The following is a 25,301-nucleotide window of genomic DNA, read 5'->3' on the forward strand; positions in this document are numbered from 1 at the left end:
AAATCCTGCGCACCGTTCATGGAAATTTTCTTCCCCCATGATAAATTCATCCAAGGAAAGTTCCTCCAACATTTCCCCCTCTTCTAAGCCCCTCCTCCCAACCAAAAAATTCCCTTGAAAACGTCTGTACACTTCCCAATAGCCATTACTATATGTAAGCAAAGGCCAAAGTTTGTAACTTGTAGCCCCTTCCACGGGGACTCTAGGGGAGTAAGTCATCCCCAAAACCATAGTTATAAGGTTTTTCGAATATGCTGAATAAATTGGCTATCTTGGAATTTTGATCCGGAGATTTTGGGAAAATAAATAGCGTGGGAGGGGGCCGAGGTGCCATCCAAATTTTTTGATCACTTAAAAAGGCACCCGAATTTTTCATTTCCGTTATAATAAACCCTCTTGCAGCATTCTAGGACCAAGGGTTGAATACGATAACCCCTGGAAAACAAAAAACAAACAAATAAACATGCATCCGTGATCTGCCTTTAAATAAGGGTTAAATAGGGAATTTTTGAATAAATTTTTAAAAATAAGGCAAATTTTTTCAGGCTCGTAACTTTTGATGGGTAAGACTAAATTTGATGTTAACTTATAGATTTAAAATCAGCATTAAAATGCAATCTTTTTAATGGAGCTATTGGTACCAAAATTCCGTTTTTTTTAGTTTTGGTTACTATTGATCCGGGTTGCCCCTTGCTACGGTTCGTTACCACGATCTGTTTGATCAGGAAATCGGCTAGAATTGAACTTGAGGATTAGATCATGGAGGAATCCCATTTAAATAAAACGTCTTTTAATCTTAAATAAGATAATGCAGTTTTCTCAATTACAATTAATTAAGCTAAGAGATCAACGTACCTTAAAGAATCATTATATATTGTCCATTTTAAGCTTTTTGGAAAGTTTTATTTTTATTTTTTGTTTAGTTTTTAGTTATTTTTTCTAATTTTTTTTTTTAGCTAAACTATTTAGAACTGATTTGGAAGTCTTTCGATAACTTGTGTTTTCCAATGTAAGGCGGGGGTTGGACAAATTTGACACTTTTTAAAAATACCAAAAAGAAATTTTTCGATGGATATATCACCCTCCATAACGGTACTTTCCAAATATAAGGGCAGGAGGGTCTAGGCGGCACATCCCGCTTCCCCCAAATTGAAGCCACTGAACTTAGCATCTCAAGTTTACGTCAAGCATATCAAACAGTTCGTGGCAACAAACTGTAGTAAGGAGCGACCCGGCTCAATAGTAAACGAAACTCTAAAAACCGGAATTTTGATACTAAAAGATACAGCAAAATTATCAGATTTTTGTGCTGATTTTAGATATATAAGTTTCATCAAATTTAGTCTTTGCCATCAAAATTTACGAGCCTGAGAAAATTTGCCTTATTGTGAAAAATAGGGGATGTGAAAAACATCCCCTAAAAGTCACATAAACTTGGCGAAAATCACACCATCGCAATCAGCGTATCAGAGAACCCCGTTACGAAAATTTCAAGCTCTTATCTACAAAAATGTGGAATTTTGTATTTTTTGCCAGAAAACAGATCACGGGTGCGTCTTTATTTGTTTTTTTGTTTGTTTTTTTCCTCAGGGGTCATTGTATCGACCAAGTGGTCCTAGAATTTTGCATGAGGGCTCATTCTAACGGAAACGAAAAGTTCTAGTGCCATTTTTAAGTGTACAAAAAATTGGAAGGCACCTAGGTCCCCTCTCACGCTCTATTTTTACCCAAAGTCAACGGATCAAAATTTGAGATAGCCATTTTGTTCAACATAGTCAAAAACCATAATTGCTATTTCTTTGGGGATGACTTTCTCCCCCACAGTCCCCAGGGGAGGGGCTGCAAGTTACAAACTTTGACCAATGTTTACACATAGTAATGGTTACTGGGAAGCGTACCGACGTTATCAGGGAGATTTTTTTGGTTTGGGTGTGGGGTTCAGGGGAGGGAGCTATATGGGAGGATCTTTTCTTGGAGGAATATGTCATGGGAGAAGAGAAATTCAATGAAAAGGGCACAGGATTTTCCAGCATTACAATAAAAAAACAATGAAAAAAAATAAACATGAAAAATCACTCTGTGTATGAAACGGGCTGTTCCTTCTCAACGCCCTGCTCTTTACGCTAAAGTTTTTTATTGTTTAATAAAGTAGAATTGAGAGAAAGAGTCAAACCTTAGCGCATAGAGCAGGACAATGAGGAGGAAAACCCCTTTCATATACGGAATAATTTCTGTTCATTTTATGTTTTAAAGTCGCTCCTTACTTTCAGTTAAAAAAATTAGTTTTTTTATTCAATTTCAAACACAGATTTAGTTCTTTTTTTAATGTTGTTATTTTAAATTATCTGATTATTATTTGTTAAACATGCAACGACTAAGTTTACAATTTTTAAATAGCCTAGGCAATCTAGGAATATTGAAAAACATAATATATTAACCTTGGCCGTTCTGTGGCTGTCCTCTTCTTTCCAATCCTCTTTGGTTGAACACTTCCTATTTTTTCTGGATCCTGTTCCTCAGATGTTACTTTAGCTTTCCTTTTTTCACCCTGATAAAAAAAGACTTTTAATAAATAAGGTTGAAATCCCAAAAGATGTATAAAATAATGATAAATGAGGTGAAAGAAGAGAAAACAGAATAAGAAACACTTATTCAGAAGAGAGAAAACAATGAATTAGAGGCAAAAAAACAATAAAGACAACAAAAAGAATAAGATATTAAAGAGAAAAATAGATAATTATATAATTTTGATTGAGAGCCTTCAATACAGAAAAAAATAACATTTTAAAGAGACAAAAAACCATAAATAGTTCACAAGGAGCTTAAGACTGTTTAATATACTGTATAGTAAAAACTATCAGGTCAGTAGCCAAAGGAACGCTATTAAGCACATTCATTAAAATTTGATTTTATTTCTCTGACGCTATTTTAAGGAGCTTGAGATAAAACTGATGAAAATAAAAACTGACGTTCAAATTCCATGACTCAAAATTTAGAAATTACAAAAATGTAACTTAAACATGTTTCTTTGATATTTTTTACTTCTGGAGATGGAATTCAGTAGTTTTTTCGAAAAATTCGGCATTTCGGAAGCACTGGATATTACACTAGTAATATCCAGTAGCTGTAAAAGCATATTACACTAAATACTAATACTAAATACATATTACACATATTAGACTAAATACTGTAAATCTCATGTATACTGTTACCGATTACAATATTTAAGATTTTCAAAAAACCAGGAAGTTTCGTCTTAGCATTGGCAGCAAATATTTGTGTTATTTTTCCAGGGGTAGCCTACTAGAAAATCGTAGTGATGAAAAAAAGATTATTTGGAAGCAATTTTTTACATCTAAAATTGGGAAAAATAAGACGACAATAAAGAGCCGGTTTAACCATTTTGAGCCACGGTGAGACCAAAAAGAGCGAGGTCCGATAAGGACCAAATATAGTTGAATCGAAATTCTGAGATAGCAAATCGATTCAATTGTCTCCTCCTCAGCGCCCCGCTCTTTATGCTAAAGTGTGATTCTTTTTCACAACTCAGCTTTTTAAAACAATACAAAACTTTAGCGTAAAGAGTGAGGCGTCGAGGAGCAGAAAACCCCTTTCATATACTAAATAATTTCTGTTCGTTTTAATTGTTAATGTTACTCCTTACTTGCAGTTGAAAAAACTTTCTTTTGTTCTAATTAATCTCAATATTAAACGGAGATTTATGAAGAGTTTGGCTGAAGTGGGTGCACTCTGTATCATCTTTTTCAGTCTAAAGGTCGGATTTGACACAATACAATTCTTAGATCTTGACTAATACAATTGACTATGGGAGGATCTTCTGTTATATTTTCACCTTATCACAACTTAATCCATACCGTGTTGATTCTCTTCTTGAGAACAGCATTGCAAGCAGTTTTAAACAAGAAAATTAGAAGCGTAAAATTGATAGGTTAGATTTGTAGGCATGAATTTGACAGAATCTTTTTTGACAAAGAATTACTCAAGATCTAATGTTTTGAGTTAATCAAGCTGATTTAGTACAAGGTTTTCTTAACCAAGAAATTTGATATATAAACCTACCGGGTTTTCTACTGCAACAGGGCCGTTCGCATTCAGTCTCAAGGTCTTCTTTCCTGAATCGTAAGATTTCTTCTCGGATCCAAGATTTTCGATTCGGATTCGAGGTTCAATGTGTGCTGCAACAATTTTTACTCAATTAAAACTTAGCTAGTAATTGAGTCGATGTTTTAGTTAGCTAGCTAGTAAAAACATGGCAAATATTCAAACAATAGGAATTGAAATCTACTGACTGTAAGAGAACTATTCATGTGGTAGGATAGATTCAGGTGTCCTCTGTTAAAGATCACATGATGATTTTCAACTCAATTAAAATTTTTAATAAAAGTAACATAAATTGATGTCTTAAGGTAAGAAATCCACCGTGTTTATAATGAGGAACGCTCATTTGTTGGTATGGCCTCAGGTACCCGTCGTATGATGTTATAGATCATCTTCAACTCCGTTGAAGCCTTAGTCAAAATAGTATCGATTCTTTTCCAGGGATCGGAAACCTGCTTTCTGTATATGAAAATTTTATTCTTGATCGGATGGCTTCAGGAACCCGTTGTATAGCATCACATGACTGTTTTTAACTTAAATTAAGACTTTAATGGAGTATAAATCCATTAAAACTTAACTAGCAGCTTAGCCCATCAGATGATAGGCATATACAAGAAGAAAAATAGTATATATTCTTTTGTAAGTTTCGAAAATCTTCTGATCATATAACAGCAAATACTCGCTTAATATAAAAGCTTTAGGCACCCGTAGTTTAAAATTACACCTGATTTGTTCTTAGACCTGAGAGTTAAGGATATGATCCAAATTTATAAGTAAATATAGAAAAAATTCTGTCAAACTAAAAAATGTTAAACGAGCCTAGAATATAATTTGATTTTCTGAAAAATGATAACGACTTGTCGAAAAAGAAAAATACATACTTATCACAGTTCTTTTTATTCTGGTTAAGTAACACGATGACACTCCAAAATATAAAAAAGATAAGAAAAATTATTGGCATTGAAAACTAGTGAATTGAAATTAATTTCAGCTGAAGTAGAACATGGGGGGAAATAGAAGACAAAGAATCAGGACAAACGGAAATCACCGTCATGAAAAAAGTGTGGTAGTAAAGTAGCAATGCTACTGGTGGTTCTCAAATTTGTCGGCAGATTTTGTTTGAAAACACGCTTTTTTACGTATAAAAATGCTTTTTGGTCCTAGAAAAGCTGTCAAAACACAAGTTTTGCTACTATAGTGTCGGCAGCCTTATGGATTTTGTTGAATTCTGCTGCTGGCAACTTTAGAGCTTTGTTTATACCTCGGAAATGCTATACATAACAATTCTTAATACGCCAAGAATAGACGAAGTAGGGCTGACACATATTTATACTAACTAAAGTCCAAGAAAGAAGAATATTATAAAATATGCTTTATTTTTGACAGCCAACATCACTGTATTTGACACTTAAAGTTTTGAATTTCTTTCTTTCTTTTTTCAAATACCATATATTATCAAAAACGGATTTAGTTATGGATTTTCCCTCAGTATTATATCCTCAGTAAAAATCACTTGTATTTCTTAATATCAAAATAAATGAAATTACACTTCTTGATATTCAAAGAAAGACCAATATTAGAGATAGAAGATGGAAAAACAAACAAAAAGAATCCCAAATTAAAAAAAAAAATTAATGAATCGAAAAGCGACCATTTAAGAACATATCTTCTGAGTGAGTTGTGTATGAGATATTAGAATTCCCTAATAATTAGGTAATTGGAAGACTATCAATTAGAAACACAATTTTACATTAGAAGATAACCCCCTCCTTTCTTCTCTGTATCACGAGTTGCCTTTCGAGAATTAAATTACTTGAATAAAAACGTTACTAGTTTTGAAAAAAAGAAAATCATTCCCGTACTACTACGATAGGAGATGATTAATAAAAAAAAAAAAAAACTAGAGAAAAATACAAGGACAAAGGAAAAGGATCCCTATTGCGGTTTAAACAAAACTGACAGTATCACCAAAGAATAAAATAAGGGGCTGATTTTCCCGAGATTCTATGGTGGTTTATTTTCCTTGGTTTGCGTCTGTGACGTGTATTTCTTAGCCAATCACATTACTCCTGAGGTATACGCCTGAAAGTCAATAAACCTTCCTTTTAAAACTAGATTGGTTCCTTTATGAATTAAATAAAAAAAACTAGTTTTTTTAACTGAAAGTAAGGAGCGACATTAAAACTTAAAACGAACAGAAATTACTCCGTATATGAAAGAGGCTGCTTCCTCATCAACGCCCCGCTCTTGACGCTAAAGTTTGACTCTTTCTCTCAATTCTTCTTTTTAAAACAGTAAAAAACTTTAGCGTAAAGAGCGGGGCGGTGATGAGGAAGCAGCCTCTTTCATATACGAAGTAATTTCTGTGCGTTTTAAGTTTTAATGTCGCTCCTTACTTTCAGTTAAAAAAACTCGTTTTTTTTATTTAATTTCTGAACGTTTTTGAATCAATGCATGTTTTGATTTTGGCTCTCCGCAGAGGAATAATCAAAACGAAATTTGCATATTTTTTTTTGGGGGGGGGGGGCTAAATGGCTTTCTCATAATTTTGATCGAATGATTTTGAGAAAAAAGAGCGGGGGCGAAGCCTAGTTGCCCTCCGATTTTTTGGTTAATTAAAAAGGCAACTAGAACTTTTAATTTTTTACGAATCTTTTTATTGGTAAAAGATTTACGTAACTTATAAATTAGCTTACGTAAAGAACTTTTGTATTCTCATGTTTTTATTACATATATGAGGGGATTCGCCCCATCGTCAGTACTTCGCTCTTTACACTAAAGCTTAAATTTTATCCCAATTCATTAAGAATGACCCCTGAATCACAAAAGCCGTAGAATAAATAGATGAAATTACTAAAAATACTTTAGTGTAAAGAGCTAGGTATCATGAGGAGGTGAGCCCCTTATATGGGTAATAATTTCTGTTTGTTTTAAGTTTTATTGCTGTTCCTTACTTCCAGCTGAAAAAGCTTTTTCACATTTATTTTTTAATTTTTTTTTAAATAATGCTAGTAAATCCTGATCTCCCTTCATGGAAGTTTTCTTCTCCCATGACAAATTCTCGATGGAAACTTCCCCCAGCATATCCCCCTCTTCTCAACCCCTCCCCCCAACCAAAAAAATCCTCCTGAAAACGCCTGTATACTTCCCAATTACCAATACTATATGTAAGCACAGGTCAAAGTTTGTAACTTGTTGCCCCTCCCACAGGGACTGTGGGGGAGTAAGTCGTCCCCAAAGACATACTTATAAGGTTTTTCGACTACGCTGAATAAAATGGCTATCTCAGAATTTTGATCCGTTGACTTTGGGAAAATAATTAGCGTGGGAGGGGGCCTAGGTGCCCTTCAATTTTTTTGGTCACTTAAAAAGGGCACTAGAACTTTTCATTTCCGTTAGAATGAGCCCTCTTGCAACATTCTAGGACAACTGGGTCGATACGATCACCCCTGGGGAAAAAAAAAAAACAAAAAAACAAAAAAACAAAAAAACAAATAAACACGCATCCGTGATCTGCCTTCTGGCAAAAAATGCAAAATTCCACATTTTTGTAGATAGGAGCTCGAAACTTCTGCAATAGGGTTCTCTGATACGCTGAATCTGATGGTGTGATTTTCGTTAAGATTCTATGACTTTTAGGGGGTGTTTTCCCCTATTTTCTAAAATAACGCAAATTTTCTCAGGCTTGTAACTTTTGATGGGTAAGACTAAACTTGATGAAACTTATATATTTAAAACCAGCATTAAAATGCAATTCTTTTGATATAGCTATTGGTATCAAAATTCCATTTTTTAGAGTTTTGGTTACTATTGAGCCGGGTCGCTCCTTACTACTTCGTTACCACGAACTGTTTGATTAAATAAAAAAAACAAGTTTTTTGAAATGAAAGTAAGGAGCAACATTAATAATTAAAACCAACAGAAATTACACCGTATATGAAATGGGCTTTTCCTCCTCGACACCCCGCTCTTTACGCTAAAGCTTTTATTGTTTTAAAAAGTAGAGTTGCGAGAAAGAATCAAACTTTAGCGCAAGGAGCGGGGTTTCGAGGAGGAAAAGAACCTTTCATATACGGAGTAATTTCTGTTCGTTTTAAGTATTAATGTCGCTCCTTACTTTCATTTCAAAAAACTTGTTTTTTTTATTTAATTTCTGAAAGTTTTTGAATTAATGCATGTCATATTTTGGCTCTCCGTACATAAATTATTAAAATGAAATTTGCATATTAATTCTTTTTTTTTGGCTAAGTGGCTTTCTCTTAGTTTTGATCAGACGATTTTGAGAAATAAGGGGTGGGGAAGAAGGCCTAGTTGCCCTCCAATCTTTCGGTTACTTAAAAAGGCAACTAGATCTTTTCATTTTTAACGAACGTTTTTATTAGTAAAAAATATACGTAACTTAAGAATTAATTTACGTAACAAACTTTCATATTATTACATTTTTGATTATATATATGAGGTGGTTGGTCCCCTCGTTAATACCTCGCTCTTCACACTAAATCTTGTTTTGTCCCAATTCTTTAAGAAAGACCCCTGAATCAGAAAGGCCGTAGAATAAATAGTTGAAATTACTTAAAAAATTTTTAGCATAAAGAGCGAAGTATTTATCTCCTCCTAAATACCTCGCTCTTCATGCTAAAGCATTTTTAGAACCCCTCATATGCGTAAAAACCTCTGTTCGTTTTAATGCTTCTCCTTACTTTCAATTGAAAAAAAACTTTTTCATGTTTATATTTTCATTGTTTTTTTTTAATAGTAATGCTAGAAAATCCTGCGCCCTTTTCATTGAATTTCTCTTCCCCCATGAAATATTCCTCCAAGGAAAGATCCTCCCATATAGCCCCCTCCCCTCAACCCCACACCCAAACCAAAAAAATCCCCCTGATAGCGTCGGTACACTTTCCAGTAACCATTACTGTATGTAAACATTGGTTAAAGTTTGTAACTTGCAGCCCCTCCCCCAGGGACTGTGGGGGGTAAGTCATCCCCAAAGACATAGTCATTATGGTTTTCGACTATGCGGAACAAAATGGCTATCTCAAAATTTTGATCCATCGACTTTGGGAAAAAATGAGCGTGGGAGGGGGCCTAGGTGGCCTCCAATTTTTTGGTCACTTAAAAAGGGCACTATAACTTTTCATTTCCGTTAGAATGAGACCTCTTGCAACACTCTAGGACCACTCGGTCGATACGATGATCCCTGGGGAAAAAAACAAACAAATAAACACGCACCCGTGATTTGTCTTATGGCAAAAAATACGAAATTCCACATTTCTGTAGATTAAACCTTGAAATTTATTCTATAGGATTCTCTAATAAGCTGAATGCGATGGTGTGATTTTCGTTAAGATCCTATGACTTTTAGGGGGTGTTACCCCCTATTTTCAAAAATAAGGCAAATTTTCTCAGGCTCGTAACTTTTGATGACAAGGACTAAATTCGATGAAACTTATATATTTAAAATCAGCATAAAAATCTGATTCTTTTTATATATCTTTTAGCATCGAAATTACGTTTTTTAGAGTTTCGTTTACTATTGAGCCGGGTCGCTCCTTACTACAGTTCGTTACCACGAACTGTTTGATTTTAAGCCAGTAAAAAGAACGAAACCTTCTTCAGACACAAGACATTTTAGTGGACTCTCTTTCTCTGCGATACCACACATGAAGCTTCCCGGGTTGATCGACCAATCAAGTGATTCCTTTAAAATGGGCCTTTAAACTACTTTTTCTGAAAACTCAGTGCCCTGCTAGGGCACAAACCCTCCATAAAACTATGAATGATCAAACTATCTTTTTCGTCTTAGTTGGAGTAATGGCTGGAACCTCGTAAAAGGAAGAACTTAGTAACCAAAGATACCAATCGTGTTAAAAGAAAATGTCCTATGAGAAACATTTCTTATCTAAACAAGATTCAAGAACTATAATTACAGGTTTAAATCGAGTTAATTGTGAAAATACATTTTTCAGGACTTTCAAAAAAAAAAGTTTGACATCCCTTAAAAGTTGGCCACGGATCGAAATGAAGAACATACCATTGCTCATTTTAACGGAACAGAATATAGAGTGCATTTTGTAAGTAATAGAATAGATCATGTCGTAACGAAGCGGCCTTTTCTGCCATTCTGAGCCAAAAAAAGATTAAAACACCATTTATTACAAAAACTAAGATAACCAATTTAAAATATTGCATATATAGATAGGAACGAGCTTTGCTAACTCCTCTGATAGAGGGTAACACATGTATGTGTCGAAAACTGACATGAACGCCACGCCGGGGCATTCATGGGTCAAGTGTGGGGTTTTAGCTTTCCTGTTGCCAGAGGCTGCTGCACAAACTGCTCTATTTCTATTTGTTGGAGAAGAGTGATGTGACTTTTTGGTGAACCAGCGAAGAGATGACAAGCATATTCCATGACAGGTCTGATGCACGAAATGAACGGTGTCTGAATAGACTCATCAGAGAGAATGCTTTTGTATCTTTGGATAACTTCTAATTTCGTTGGAACGAAAGGATCCAATTTTACTGAGATGCTCAGTCCATGAAAGATCCAAAGAGAAATTAGCTCCATGAGACACAGTGTATCAACTTGGGTTGTTACCTTTTCTTTGAAGAAGAAAACAGGATGATACCCCCCCCCTATTACGTGCCTTAAAAATTAGGAACTCTTTCATTTTCGATGCATCAAAACGTACAAGGCATGCATCTGCCTACGCCTCAATGCTCTAGTCTTACATGATGATGCAGGTTATAGATTTGTTAATTGTTCAGGTGGTGAGACAAAAACTTTTTTTCTTCCAACGAATCATCATTTATAACACGAGTAAATTTTGTATTTGGGTCTTGTCTCATTTGATGTTCCAGGTTCTTGATTTTTTTCATTGGGAAATTAATGTCAATGTCCTTTGCTTTAGCTTCCCTTATCGGTCTATTATTACATCATGGTCCGGGTTACAGATTTGTTAATTGTTCTGGTGGTGGGATAATTCTTATTTCTTTCAACGAATTATCGTTTAAAACACTTGCAGAATTCTTTTTTTGGGTCTTGTCTCCAGGTTGGTCCAGGTTTGCTTTCAACGAATTATCATTAAAACACTTGTAGAATTCTTTTTTGGTTCTTGTCTCAATTGATGGTCCAGGTTGTTCATTTTCTCCCATTGTGAAATTGATGACAATGCCCTTTGCTTTAGCTGCCCTTATTGGTCTGCTATTACATGATAGTCCAGGTTGTAGATTTGTTGATTGTTCAGGTATGGAGACAAAAACTTGTTTTTCTTCCAACGAACTATTATTCATAAAACTTGTAAATTTTCATTTTTTGGCTCTACATCTAGATAAGTTTTTCATAATGATGCGTCTCTTTTCAAAGATATTTAATTATTAAAGCAAGTCCGATTCCCAATACCAATTGTCTACTAAGATTCAAACTTTTGGTTTTCTTTTAATGTTTTTTAATTGTTACAATCATTTGTTCATCAATACACAAATATTTTTTAATTACCAGTTTTTTGCTTTTAAAACAATTTAATATAAACTTTTCCTGGCACGAAAATCTTAAATTTTTCACAAAACTGTGACAATGTCTTTACAATACTGACATATATACAAAAATGAATTCCCTCATAAATATTTTTTTTCCAAAACTAATGCTCTCAATGTTTTTTTTAAACTTCTGACCTTTCTTGATCGTTCTTTTAGGCCAGAATATCCCAGGATTCCAAGTTTCCCGAAAAAATATGTAACCGTTTTTTTTAGAAAAAAAATACGAGTAATGGTGTTACTGGTTATTTGATTTGAAATGAGGGTCAGTAGCGTGACTCTGTGAGCTCAGCTAGAACCGATCCAGCTCTAAACAGGAACCTGGAGAAATAAGAGGAAGGTAAACAGGGATGTTGGTTGGAAGCAAAGGATGGCTTCCCCCAATAATCTTCTCCATCCTACTTCATGGCTGAATGGCCAAGAAACGAGGATCGTCACCGCAGGTAGGGACTCTAAAGTCTAGTACCATATTCTTTGCCTTTTACCTTGCCTTTATATTCAATTGGGGAATAAAACTAATGATTCCTGTACGTTCATGAGCTAATCACGGATTGGAATATAGAGTTTAAACAAAACTTCATATCTCTTTGTTCAAAAGTTCATATTGTTACTGAGGACCAACTTTCCATAAACTAAGCTTCCATTTAATTAGAAGCAAAGGAATTTTGAAAGTTTAGCAAGCATAAATGATACGGTTTATCAGTGTTATCCTACACACGGTAACAAAAAAGTAAACTCAGCAAAATATTGATTAGGTAAAAAGTTTTATTTAAGTTTTATGGACATTGTGACGCATAGAAACTTGCGATACAATTTTATCGAGCCTAGTCGAATTACGACTAGGTTGATGATGAGATAATGAAAGAGATGAGAGATAATGTTACCGAACCTAGTCGATACTCTAAGCTATAAAAAGGTTTTTTATAATGAGGCTATTGTAGATCAAATACACTAATCATTATGGAAGTAGGTCAATGTTAATATATTAAGGAGTAGAAGTACATAGCACCTTATCTCAGAATATACAGTTATTTTAACACCCCTGAAGCATTAAGCTGAAATTTTTAGCCTTTTTAATCTTGTAAAATTATATAAATTGCTCATGTACAATCATAAGTTTTATACAATCATAAACTCATAGAGTTCTTATCCTTTTTGATGTTGTATAATTATAAACTCACTGGAGTCAATTTGCGCTATTATAATATTGAAATCATTTTCCCTGTGGAAAACTAAAGCTGCAATTGTGATTTCTAGATGTTTCCCCAGTACTCTACCTGCTCTCGAAGTAGAAATTCTTAGACATTTCAAAAATGGTTTTCCAATGTTTGAATGTTATTTAAATCAATTTATTAAATTTTTCCATGAAGAAAAGTATAATGCTTTCTCGTTTACCACATAAAATTTCTACTTCAAAATCTTTATTTTTCAGCTATTAATTCTTAAATTTTTGTCATTACAGAGGATTTTTCAGTACTACCTATGTCAAGAGCCATGCCTTGTCGAGTACTACCGAGAGCTTTTTTATTAGGATTTACAAGGAACTACAAATTTTGAAATGTCTTCTTGTGCCAAGTAAGGCCACTATCCCCACTTAACACAACGCGAAAGGCAACCATGCTTTTGAATTCCTTGAAAAGAATCTTTCAAAATTTTGCTTCTAAATCTTTTTTTTCTAAAACTGAAATTTGAAAAATAATTTCCAGTGAGTAAGCCTAAATGTATAACCATATTTTGTTTTCAGACTTTGTCAGTGATTATGTATACCCTAAATTTATAAGTACCTCTTTTTTAAGGCTTTCCAGCATGTGTTTATACCCTAAATTTATAAGTATATCTTGTGATAAGGCTTTCCAGTGAGTATTTATGCCTTAAATTTATATACATGTCTTTTTTAAGGCCTTCAGTGTGTATTTATACCCTACATTTATAAGTGTATCTTGTAATAATGCTTTCCAGTGAGTATTTATACCCTAAATTTATAAGCTTATCTTGTTTTAAGGCTTTCTTGTGAGTATTTATACCCTAAATTCATAAGCGTGTCTTGTTTTAAGGCTTTTCAGTAACTTTTAACTATTCCAGAATGACCATTTCATAACATTACAACATAAATTGCTCATGTACAATTATAAGTTTTATACAATCAAAGACTCATAGAGTTTTCATCCTTTTTGATGTTGTATAATCATAAACTCACTGGAGTCAATTTGTGCTATTATAATATCCAAATCATTTTGCCTGTGGAAAACTAAAACTACAATAGTGATTTCTAGATGTTTCCCCAAATACTCTACCTGCTTTCGAAGTAGAAATTCTTAGACATTTCAAAAATGGTTGTACAATGTTTGAATGTTATTTAAATCAATGTATTAAATTTTTCCATGAAGAAAACTAAAGTGCTTTATCGTTTACCACATGAAATTTATATTTCAAAATCTTTATTTTTCAGCTATTAATTCTTAAATTTTGTCCTTACAAAAGCTTTTTCGGTACTACCCATGTCAATAGCACTGCCTTGCCGAGAATTACCGAGAGCTTTGTTTTTATAAAGATTTAAAGGAACTACAAATTTTGAAATGTCTCCTTGTGCCAAGTAAGAGCACTATCCCCACTTAGCACAACGTGAGAGACAACCACGCTTTTGAATTCCATGAAAAAAATCTTTCAAAATTTTGTTTCTAAAAACTTTTTTTTCTAAAACTAAAATTTGAAAAATAATTTCCAGTGAGTATACCTAAATTTATAACCATATTTTGTTTTAAGACTGTCAATGAGTATTTATACCCTAAATTTATAAGTATCTCTTTTTTAAAGCTTTCCAGTATGTATCTATACCCTAACTTTATGAGTATTTCTTGTAATAATGCTTTCCAGAGAGTATTTAAACCCTAAGTTTATAAGCGTATCTTGTTTTAAGGCTTTCTTGTGAGTATTTATACCCTAAATTTATAGGCGTGTCTTGTTTTAAGGCTTTTCAGTAGTTTTTAACTAACCCAGAATGACCATTTCATAACATCACAAGCCGCAGACATCAATGTAAAATGGCAAATCATAAACCTTAACGATCTAGGCAATTTAAGGTTGTAGGTCAAATAACATCTAATAAATGTCATCGCCCATTTTGCATACCATCCTGTATGCCAAAAATTGGAGTTCAGATTTCTTTACTTTGAATCACCCTAATATCGAGTTCAAAGTAATTTAAAGATTTAACACATCCTGAAGATTCTTCTAAAAAATCTTCTTTACAATTCTTGCTGAAAAATTTCTGAATGACTTTAACTGATTTTTTGGCTCATTCATTCAAAGTTATATATTTGAAACCAGCACTAAAATGCGATTCTCTTGATGTAGCTATTGGTATCAAATTTCCATTTTTAGAGTTTGGGTTACTATTGAGCCGGGTCGCTCCTTACTACAGTTCGTTACCACAAACTGTTTGATAAAAAGGTTTTCGTAATCAGGCAATTGTAGATCAAATGAACTAATCATTATGGAAGTAGGTCAATGTTAGTATATTAAGCAGTAGAAGTACATAGCACCTTATCTCAAAATATGCAGTTGTGCAGTAAGGGTAGAACAACCTTGAAGCATTATGCTGAGATTTTTATCCTTTTTTATCTTGTACAATTACATAAACTGCTCATGTACAATTATAATTTTTATACAATCAAAGACTCATAGAGTTTTCATCCTTTTTGATGTTGTATAATTATAAACTCACTGGAGTCAATTTGTGCTATTATAATATCCAAATCATTTTGCCTGTGGAAAACTAAAACTACAATAGTGATTTCTAGATGTTTCCCCAAATACTCTACCTGCTTTCGAAGCAGAAATTCTTAGACATTTCAAAAATGGTTGTACAATGTTTGAATGTTATTTAAATCAATGTATTAAATTTTTCCATGAAGAAAACAAAAGTGCTTTATCGTTTACCACATGAAATTTATATTTCAAAATCTTTATTTTTCAGCTATTAATTCTTAAATTTTGTCCTTACAAAAGCTTTTTCGGTACTACCCATGTCAATAGCACTGCCTTGCCGAGAATTACCGAGAGCTTTGTTTTTATAAAGATTTAAAGGAACTACAAATTTTGAAATGTCTCCTTGTGCCAAGTAAGAGCACTATCCCCACTTAGCACAACGCGAGAGACAACCGCTTTTGAATTCCTTGAAAAGAATCTTTCAAAATTTTGTTTCTAAAAACTTTTTTTTCTAAAACTGAAATTTGAAAAATAATTTCCAGTGAGTATACCTAAATTTATAACCATATTTTGTTTTAAGACTGTCAATGAGTATTTATACCCTAAATTTATAAGTATCTCTTTTTTAAGGCTTTCCAGCATGTATCTATACCCTAAATTTATAAGTATTTCTTGTAATAATGCTTTCCAGTGAGTATTTAAACCCTAAGTTCATAAGCGTATCTTGTTTTAAGGCTTTCTTGTGAGTATTTATACCCTAAATTTATAGGCGTGTCTTGTTTTAAGGCTTTTCAGTAGTTTTTAACTAACCCAGAATGACCATTTCATAACATCACAAGCCACAGACATCAATGTAAAATGGCAAATCATAAACCTTAACGATCTAGGCAATTTAAGGTTGTAGGTCAAATAACATCTAATAAATGTCATTGCCCATTTTGCATACCATCCTGTATGCCAAAAATTGGATTTCGGATTTCTTTACTTTGAATCACCCTAATATCGAGTTCAAAGTAATTTAAAGATTTAACACATCCTCAAGATTCTTCTAAAAAATCTTCTTTACAATTCTTGCTGAAAAATTTCTGAATGACTTTAACTGATTTTTTGGCTCATTCATTCAAAGTTATATATTTAAAACCAGCACTAAAATGCGATTCTCTTGATGTAGCTATTGGCATCAAAATTCCATTTTTTAGAGTTTGGGTTACTATTGAGCCGGGTCGCTCCTTACTACAGTTCGTTACCACAAACTGTTTGATAAAAAGGTTTTCGTAATCAGGCAATTGTAGATATAATGAACTAATCATTATGGAAGTAGGTCAATGTTAGTATATTAAGCAGTAGAAGTACATAGCACCTTATCTCAAAATATGCAGTTGTGCAGTAAGGGTAAACAGCCTATGTAAACAAACAAAATATGCAGTAAGGGTAGAACAACCTTGAAGCATTAAGCTGAGATTTTTATCCTTTTTTATCTTGTACAATTACATAAATTGCTCATGTACAATTATAAGTTTTATACAATCAAAGACTCATAGAGTTTTCATCCTTTTTGATGTTGTATAATTATAAACTCACTGGAGTCAATTTGTGCTATTATAATATCCAAATCATTTTGCCTGTGGAAAACTAAAACTACAATAGTGATTTCTAGATGTTTCCCCAAATACTCTACCTGCTTTCGAAGTAGAAATTCTTAGATATTTCAAAAATGGTTGTACAATGTTTGAATGTTATTTAAATCAATGTATTAAATTTTTCCATGAAGAAAACTAAAGTGCTTTATCGTTTACCACATGAAATTTATATTTCAAAATCTTTATTTTTCAGCTATTAATTCTTAAATTTTGTCCTTACAAAAGCTTTTTCGGTACTACCCATGTCAATAGCACTGCCTTGCCGAGAATTACCGAGAGCTTTGTTTTTATAAAGATTTAAAGGAACTATAAATTTTGAAATGTCTCCTTGTGCCAAGTAAGAGCACTATCCCCACTTAGCACAACGCGAGAGACAACCGCTTTTGAATTCCTTGAAAAGAATCTTTCAAAATTTTGTTTCTAAAAACTTTTTTTTCTAAAACTGAAATTTGAAAAATAATTTCCAGTGAGTATACCTAAATTTATAACCATATTTTGTTTTAAGACTGTCAATGAGTATTTATACCCTAAATTTATAAGTATCTCTTTTTTAAGGCTTTCCAGCATGTATTTATACCCTAAATTTATAAGTATTTCTTGTAATAATGCTTTCCAGTGAGTATTTAAACCCTAAGTTTATAAGCGTATCTTGTTTTAAGGCTTTCTTGTGAGTATTTATACCCTAAATTTATAGGCGTGTCTTGTTTTAAGGCTTTTCAGTAGTTTTTAACTAACCCAGAATGACCATTTCATAACATCACAAGCCACAGACATCAATGTAAAATGGCAAATCATAAACCTTAACGATCTAGGCAATTTAAGGTTGTAGGTCAAATAACATCTAATAAATGTCATTGCCCATTTTGCATACCATCCTGTATGCCAAAAATTGGATTTCGGATTTCTTTACTTTGAATCACCCTAATATCCAGTTCAAAGTAATTTAAAGATTTAACACATCCTCAAGATTCTTCTAAAAAATCTTCTTTACAATTCTTGCTGAAAAATTTCTGAATGACTTTAACTGATTTTTTGGCTCATTCAAAGTAAAGAAATCCAAAATCCGATATTTTGCATATATGATAGTATGCAAGATGCGTGATGACATATAGCACTTATTCCAAGAATCTGGCCTTCATTATCTTATATAGCTTAGGGATTGCCTTCTGAATACTGCCATATTAAATCAAACAGTTCGTGGTAACGAACTGTAGTAAGGAGCGACCCGGCTCAATAGTAAACTAAACTCTAAAAAAAAAATTGGATACCAATAGATATATCAAAAGAATTAGATTTTTATGCTGATTTTAAGTATATAAATTTAATCAAATTTAGTCTTACTAATTAAAAGTTACGAGCCTGAGAAAATTTGCCTTGTTTTGGAAAATAGGGAAAAACACACCCTAAAAGTCATACGATCTTAACAAAAATCACACCATTGCCTTGAGCGCATCAAAGAACCCTACTACAAGCTCCTATCTACAAAAATGTGGAACTTGTATTTTTTTTTTTTTCCAGAAGACCTATCACGGGTGCGTGTTTATTGGTTTGTTTGTTTTTGTTTTGTTTTTTTTTTCCCCAGGGGTGATTGTATCGACCAAGTGGTCCAAGAATGTCACAAGAGGACTCACTTTAACGGAAATTAATAGTTCTAGTGCCCTTTTTAAGTGACCAAAAAACTGGAGGGCACCTAGGCCCCCTCCCATGCTCATTTTTCCCAAAGTCAACGGATAAGAATTTTGAGATAACTAGTTTGTTCAACATAGTCGAAAAGCATAATAACTATGTCTTTGGGGCTGACTTACTCCCCCACAGTCCCCAGGGGAGGGGCTGCAAGTTACAAATTTTGACCAGCGTTTACATACAGTAATGATTATTTGGAAGTGTACATACCTTTTCAGGATGATTTTTTGGCTGGGGGGAGGTGAGGGGAGGGGGCTACGAGGGAGGATCTTCCCTTGGAGGAATTTGTCATGGAAGAAGAGAAATTCCACGAAGGGGGTGGAACATTTTCTAGCATCAATTAAAAAAAAACAATGAAAAATAAATATGAAAAAGTTTTTTTCAACTGAAAGTAAGGACGAGCATTAAAGCTTAAAAAGAACATAAATTATTACGCAGATGGGGGTCCATCTCTTCCGAAATAGCTCACTCTTTACGCTAAAGTATTTTTGGTAATTTGAACTATTTATTCTACAGCCTTTTTGATTCAGGGGTCAATCTTAAAGAATTGGGTCAAAATTAAAGCTTTAGTGTAAAGAGCGAGGTATTAACGAGAGGGCAAACCCCTTCAGATACACAATAAAAATATACGAATATAGAAATTCCTTACGTAAGTTAATTTGCAAGTTATGTATATTTTTACTAATAAAAACATTCGTTAAAAATTAAAAATTCTGGTTGCCTTTTTAAGTAACCGAAAAATTGGAGGGCAACTAGGCCTCCTTTTCCACCCTTTTTATCAAAATCATCTAATCAAAACTAAGATAAAGTTTAAGATTAAAACTTAAAACGAACAGAAATTACTTCGTATATGAGAGGGGCTGCTTCATCATCAACGCCCCGCTTTTTACGCTGTAGTTTGACTCTTTCTCTTAACTCTACTTTTTAAAACAGTAAACAACTTTAGCTTAAAGGGCGGGGCGTTGATGAGGAAGCAGCCCCTTTCATATACAAAGTAATTTCTGTTCGTTTTAAGTTTTAATATCGCTCCTTACTTTCCGTTAAAAAAACTTGTTTTTTTATTTAATTACTTATATGAATAAAATTTAGCTTGTATAGAAAATTACTCACAAAAATCAGCTTTAAGTGGTTCAACTAGGTGTATAGTGAATGTTGTGCCCTTTGGAATTTCTTTGAGCAATTTGGTGACTTCAAAGTGGCAACACCCCACTAGACTCTTGTTATCAATCCTTTCAATATGGTCTCCAACCTGAAATAATATGATATCTTGGTAGAAAAAAAAATAATAGAAAAACAAGAGTATAGGCTACTTCAACTACCGCATTTACTACCGCTTTAATTATTTGCTTACAGAACCGAATTTGATATTTGGTTGCACTCTGATTTTACCAAAGTTTTTTGGCGACTCTTTGAGTAGCTTCCTCGGCTGTTGCCATTGCAGGTTCTTCAGTCATTTTACAACTAAACATTTTTCCGTCCACGATCTTCTTACAATTAAAAATTTGTCTTTGAACGATTGTCTTAAACACTTTTAATTACGTCATCGTCATAACAAACATGACGACAACTAACTTCATGACGACATGCAGCTAAATTTTATAATGACGTCACTCGACAGATAGACAGACAGACAGACAACTTAATTTTATATAGTAGCTGTTGGGGTGGTGCTTCGCACCACCCCAACACCTAGTTGGCGGGAGCGCCTCACGCCCCCCCCAAGCCCCCCCTCGCGCGTAAGTCGTTACGCGCCATTGTAGTTGTGTCCCTCTGTCCCACCTGTGAATATATATATATATATATATGTATATATATATATATATATATATATTTATATATATATATATATATATATATATATATATATATATATATATATATATATATATATATATATATATATGTGTGTGTGTGTTTTTAACTACGTAAAACTTGCGAATATACAACATTCTTCGCTGTCCCATTGTCTGTGCATATAAATAGATTGTCAGGTTTACTGACTCTTGAACATGCAACATATAATTGTCCATGAGAAAAACAATCCGTATTCAGATCTATGCCTCATGGTTCTAATGATTGCCCTTGAGCTTTGTTGATGGTGATTGCTAATCGAACATTCCCTGTGTCCCGGTCGTCATTTATATATCCCCCTGTGCCCCCCGGCGTCCCTGTTGTAGTTGTGTCCCTGTGTCCCAGTCGTCATTTATATTCCCTGTGTCCCGGTCGTCAATTTATATTCCCTGTGTCCCGGTCGTCATTTGTGTCCCGGTGTCCCGGTCTGTATATACATTCGTTTTTGAATTGGTATATGATGAAATAAATTTTTAGATTTTTCCTTTTTTTTTCTTTTTAGTTTTTTTTTTGGTTTTACCTTTTTATAGCTTTTTTAGTTATTTTTTCTTTTTTCTTTTTAGTTTTTTATTGTAGTATTTACCTTTTTTAAGCCAAGGTTCGAACCTGGAACCTCTTGAACCTAGAACCTGGAACATAACGCCTTACCAAATCAGATACATCGGCTTGAATACATTCGTTTTTGAATTGGTATAGGATGAAATAATTCAGACATTATGCGGACAAACACGACGTCACTCGACAGACAGACAGACAGACAGACAACTTATTTTTATATATATACCCTGTGTCCCGGTGTTTGAATTGGTATATGATGAAATAAATATAGATTTTTTTTCCTTTTTTCTTTTTTTTTTTTTTTTTTTTGGTTTTTACCTTGTTTTTTAGCTTTTTTAGATTTTTTCTTTTTTCTTTTTAGTTTCTTTTTTTGTAGTTTTTACTTTTTTTTTAGTTTTTTTATTTTAAACATGACGACAACTAACTTCATGACATGATGACACGGCGTCACTCGACAGATAGACAGACGGACAGACAGACAGACAACTTATTTTATATACATAAATTTTCTTTATATAGATATCTATCTATATTCACAGGTGGGACACTGGGACACAACTACAATGGCGCGCAACTAATATGGCGCGTAACGACTTACGCGCGCGCGGGGGCTTGGGGGGGGGGTTGCGAAGCGCCCCCACCAACTAGGTGCTGGGATGGCGCTAGTAATCACCATCAACATAGATCAAGGGCAATCATTAGAATAATGAGGTAAAGATCTGAATACGGATTGTTTTTCCCATGGACAATTATATGTTGCATGTTCAAGAGTAAGAAAAACCTGACAATCTATTTATATGTACAGACAATGGGACAGCGAAGAATGTTGTATATTCGCAAGTTTTACGTAGTTAAAAACATATATATATATATCTATCTATATATATATATATATATATATATATATATATATATATATATATATATATATATATATATATATATATATATATATATATATATATTTATATATATTCACAGGTGGGGCACAGGGACACAACTACAATGGCGCGTAACTAATATGGCGCGTAACGACTTACATGCAGGGGGGTCTTGGGGGGCGCAAAGCACTCCCATCAACTAGGTGGAGGGATGGCACGAAGCACCATATATATATATATATATATATATATATATATATATATATATATATATATATATATATATATATATATATATATATATATATATATATATATATATATATATATATATATATATATATATATATATATATATATATATATATATATATATATATATATATATATATATATATATATATATATATATATATATATATATATATATATATATATATATATATATATATATATATATATATATATATATATATATATATATATATATACTAGCTGTTGGGGTGGCGCTTCGCGCCACCCCAACACCTAGTTGGTGGGGCGCTTCGCGCCCCCCAAGCCCCCCCGCGCGCGTAAGTCGTTACGCGCCATATTAGTTATGCGCCATTGTAGTTGTGTCCCTGTGTCCCACCTGTGAATATAGATAGATTTATATATGTGTGTCAAACTACGTAAAAATTGCGAATAAACAACATTCTTGGCTTTCCCATTGTCTGTGCATATACAAAGCCGTATGTACTAATAATGACGTCATATGCAAACACTCTTTTTACAAACAAACAAACATGCATCCACACAACTCGTTTTTATATAGATAGATAGATAGATAGATACAATACAAATTAACTGCGTAAAACTTGCGAATATACAACATTCTTCGCTGTCCAATTGTCGCTGCATATAAATACATTGTCAGGTTTACCGACCCTCGAACATGCAACGTACAATTGTCCATGGGAAAAACAATCAGTATTAAGATCTATACCACATTTTTCTAATGATTGACCTTGAGCTTTGTTAATGGTGATTGCAAATACTAATCGAATTGGGAAATGCAATCTTTTAAATTGAAAAAGCAGATCCGTTGGAATCATGGGAATGCGAGGAAAAAGAACAGCCTCACCCTCATAAGGCCCTGTCAAGATTGTGGCCTCTATTAGGTTTTCCATTGTTTTTTTTACGGCAAGTCGCGTGCCATTGCAAAGCTTTGGTGGGTTGATATTTCTTAAAAGTATTATTGGTACGCCTATTTTTAGTTGTAGCACGTGTGGTGGAAACCCTGAAGGATCTATGGAATTTAAAAATTCAGATGGATAATTAACCGCTTCATTTGGTTCCAAAACTGTGTCGACTGACTTGTAAAGGACTGCCTGGTCTCGAATCTTGGTCAAAACAATATTGTTGATTTCGTGGACGTCTATATTTTTGGGTGCGAGAATCGCTCTTTCACTTAGCCATTTATTATTTTTATAATTTTTAGAATATTCGGAAATACTTTTTCAATCAATTCATTTTTGGACGTCACTAAATTACAGAAATCAGCAGGTAGTTGTATACGTCCTGAAATTGAGTCTACTGTTTGACCAGAGTCATCGTTTTGCAATCGGACACGCATATTTGTAGTTAATTTTAATATTTTTACGTGTGCCCATAAATTAGAATTTTTTAGGCAAGCATTCATTTCGTCTGCAGGAGTTAAACTACGTAAAAATTGCGAATATACAACATTCTTGGCTTTCCCATTGTCTCTGCATATACAAAGCCGTATGTACTAATAATGACATCATATGCAAACGCTCTTTTTACAAACAAACAAACATGCATACACACAACTCGTTTTTATATAGATAGATAGATAGATAGATACAATATAAATTAACTGCGTAAAACTTGCGAATATACTACATTCTTCGCTGTCCAATTGTCGCTGCATATAAATAGATTGTCAGGTTTACCGACCCTCGAACATGTACCGTACAATTGTCCATGGGAAAAACAATCAGTATTAAGATCTATACCACATTTTTCTAATGATTGACCTTGAGCTTTGTTAATGGTGATTGCAAATGCCAATCGAATTGGGAATTGCAATCTTTTAAATTGAAAAGGCAGATCCGTTGGAATCACGGGAATGCGAGGAATAAGAACAGCCTCACCCTCAAAAGGCCCTGTCAAGATTGTGGCCTCTATTAGGTTTTCCATTGTTTTTTTTTTACGGCAAGTCGAGTGCCATTGCAAAGCTTTGGTGGGTTTATATTTCTTAAAAGTATTATTGGTACGCCTATTTTTAGTGGTAGCACGTCTGGTGGAAACCCTGAAAGATCTATGGAATTTAAAAATTCAGATGGATAATTAACCGCTTCATTTGGTTCCAAAACTGTGTCGACTGACTTGTAAAGGACTGCCTGGTCTCGAATCTTGGTCAAAACAATATTGTTGATTTTGTGGACGTCTATATTTTTGGGTGCGAGAATCGCTCTTTCACTTAGCCATTTATTATTTTTATAATTTTTTAGAATATTCGGAAATACTTTTTCAATCAATTCATTTTTGGACGTCACTAAATTACAGAAATCAGCAGAAAGTTGTATACGTCCTGAAATTGAGTCTACTGGGAGCTTTCCAATTGTCAGCAATTGATCTGAAAATGTTTGACCAGAGTCATCGTTTTGCAATCGGACACGCATATTTGTAGTTAATTTTAATATTTTTACGTGGCCCATAAATTAGAATTTTTCAGGCAACCATTCATTCGTCTTCAATGGCTCTGGTGGTGCATCCAATAGAGGAAGTTTAACTTTTCCTGAGGCGCAACACATTCCCATTGTTTCACCATTGAATTTCAAGGCCTTACAATAGGGACAAATTTTAGACATTGTCCCGATTGAACACATCTACTCAAGCTATAATCATCGACTGGGTTGTACCTGAATGCCAGGCGATAACTTTCAGGTTGCTCTGATTCCTCGGCACGCTTTCTTTTCTTACTTTCTCTATCAGCAGCAAGCCTGATTTCTAGCTGTTTTTGTGATTCCTCGGCACGCTTTCTTTTCTTACTTTCTCTATCAGCAACAAGCCTGATTTCTTGCTGTTCTTGTAATTCCTCGGCACGCCTTCTTTTTTCACTTTCTCTTTTAGCAGCAAGTCTGCTTCCGCGTTGCTCTGGTAGTTCCTTGGCACGCTTTCTGTTCTTTTTTTCTCTATCAGCCTCAAGCCTGTTTCCTTGCTGTTCTTTTGATTCCTCGGCACGCTTTCTGTTCTTTCTTTCTCTATCAGCCTCAAGCCTGTTTCCTTGCTGTTCTTTTGATTCCTCGGCACGATT

At 33.7% G+C, this 25,301-nt stretch overlaps 1 protein-coding gene across 2 annotated transcripts in view; it reads right to left on the reverse strand.

Moving 5' to 3' along the window:
- LOC136024880 (PDZ domain-containing protein GIPC3-like) overlaps positions 1-25,301 on the reverse strand; it is a 101,719-nt gene that overhangs the window by 50,960 nt on the left and 25,458 nt on the right. For both annotated transcript variants that reach the window (XM_065700411.1, XM_065700409.1), the window contains exons 4-6: positions 19,800-19,938; positions 4,081-4,196; positions 2,439-2,548 (exon numbers count right to left, since the gene is read on the reverse strand). In XM_065700411.1, coding sequence (XP_065556483.1) covers positions 2,439-2,548; positions 4,081-4,196; positions 19,800-19,938 — 365 coding nt within the window. The remainder of the gene's footprint in view (positions 1-2,438; positions 2,549-4,080; positions 4,197-19,799; positions 19,939-25,301) is intronic.

This window comes from Artemia franciscana, chromosome 3 (genome assembly GCF_032884065.1).
Source record: "Artemia franciscana chromosome 3, ASM3288406v1, whole genome shotgun sequence".
Taxonomy (NCBI): domain Eukaryota; kingdom Metazoa; phylum Arthropoda; class Branchiopoda; order Anostraca; family Artemiidae; genus Artemia; species Artemia franciscana.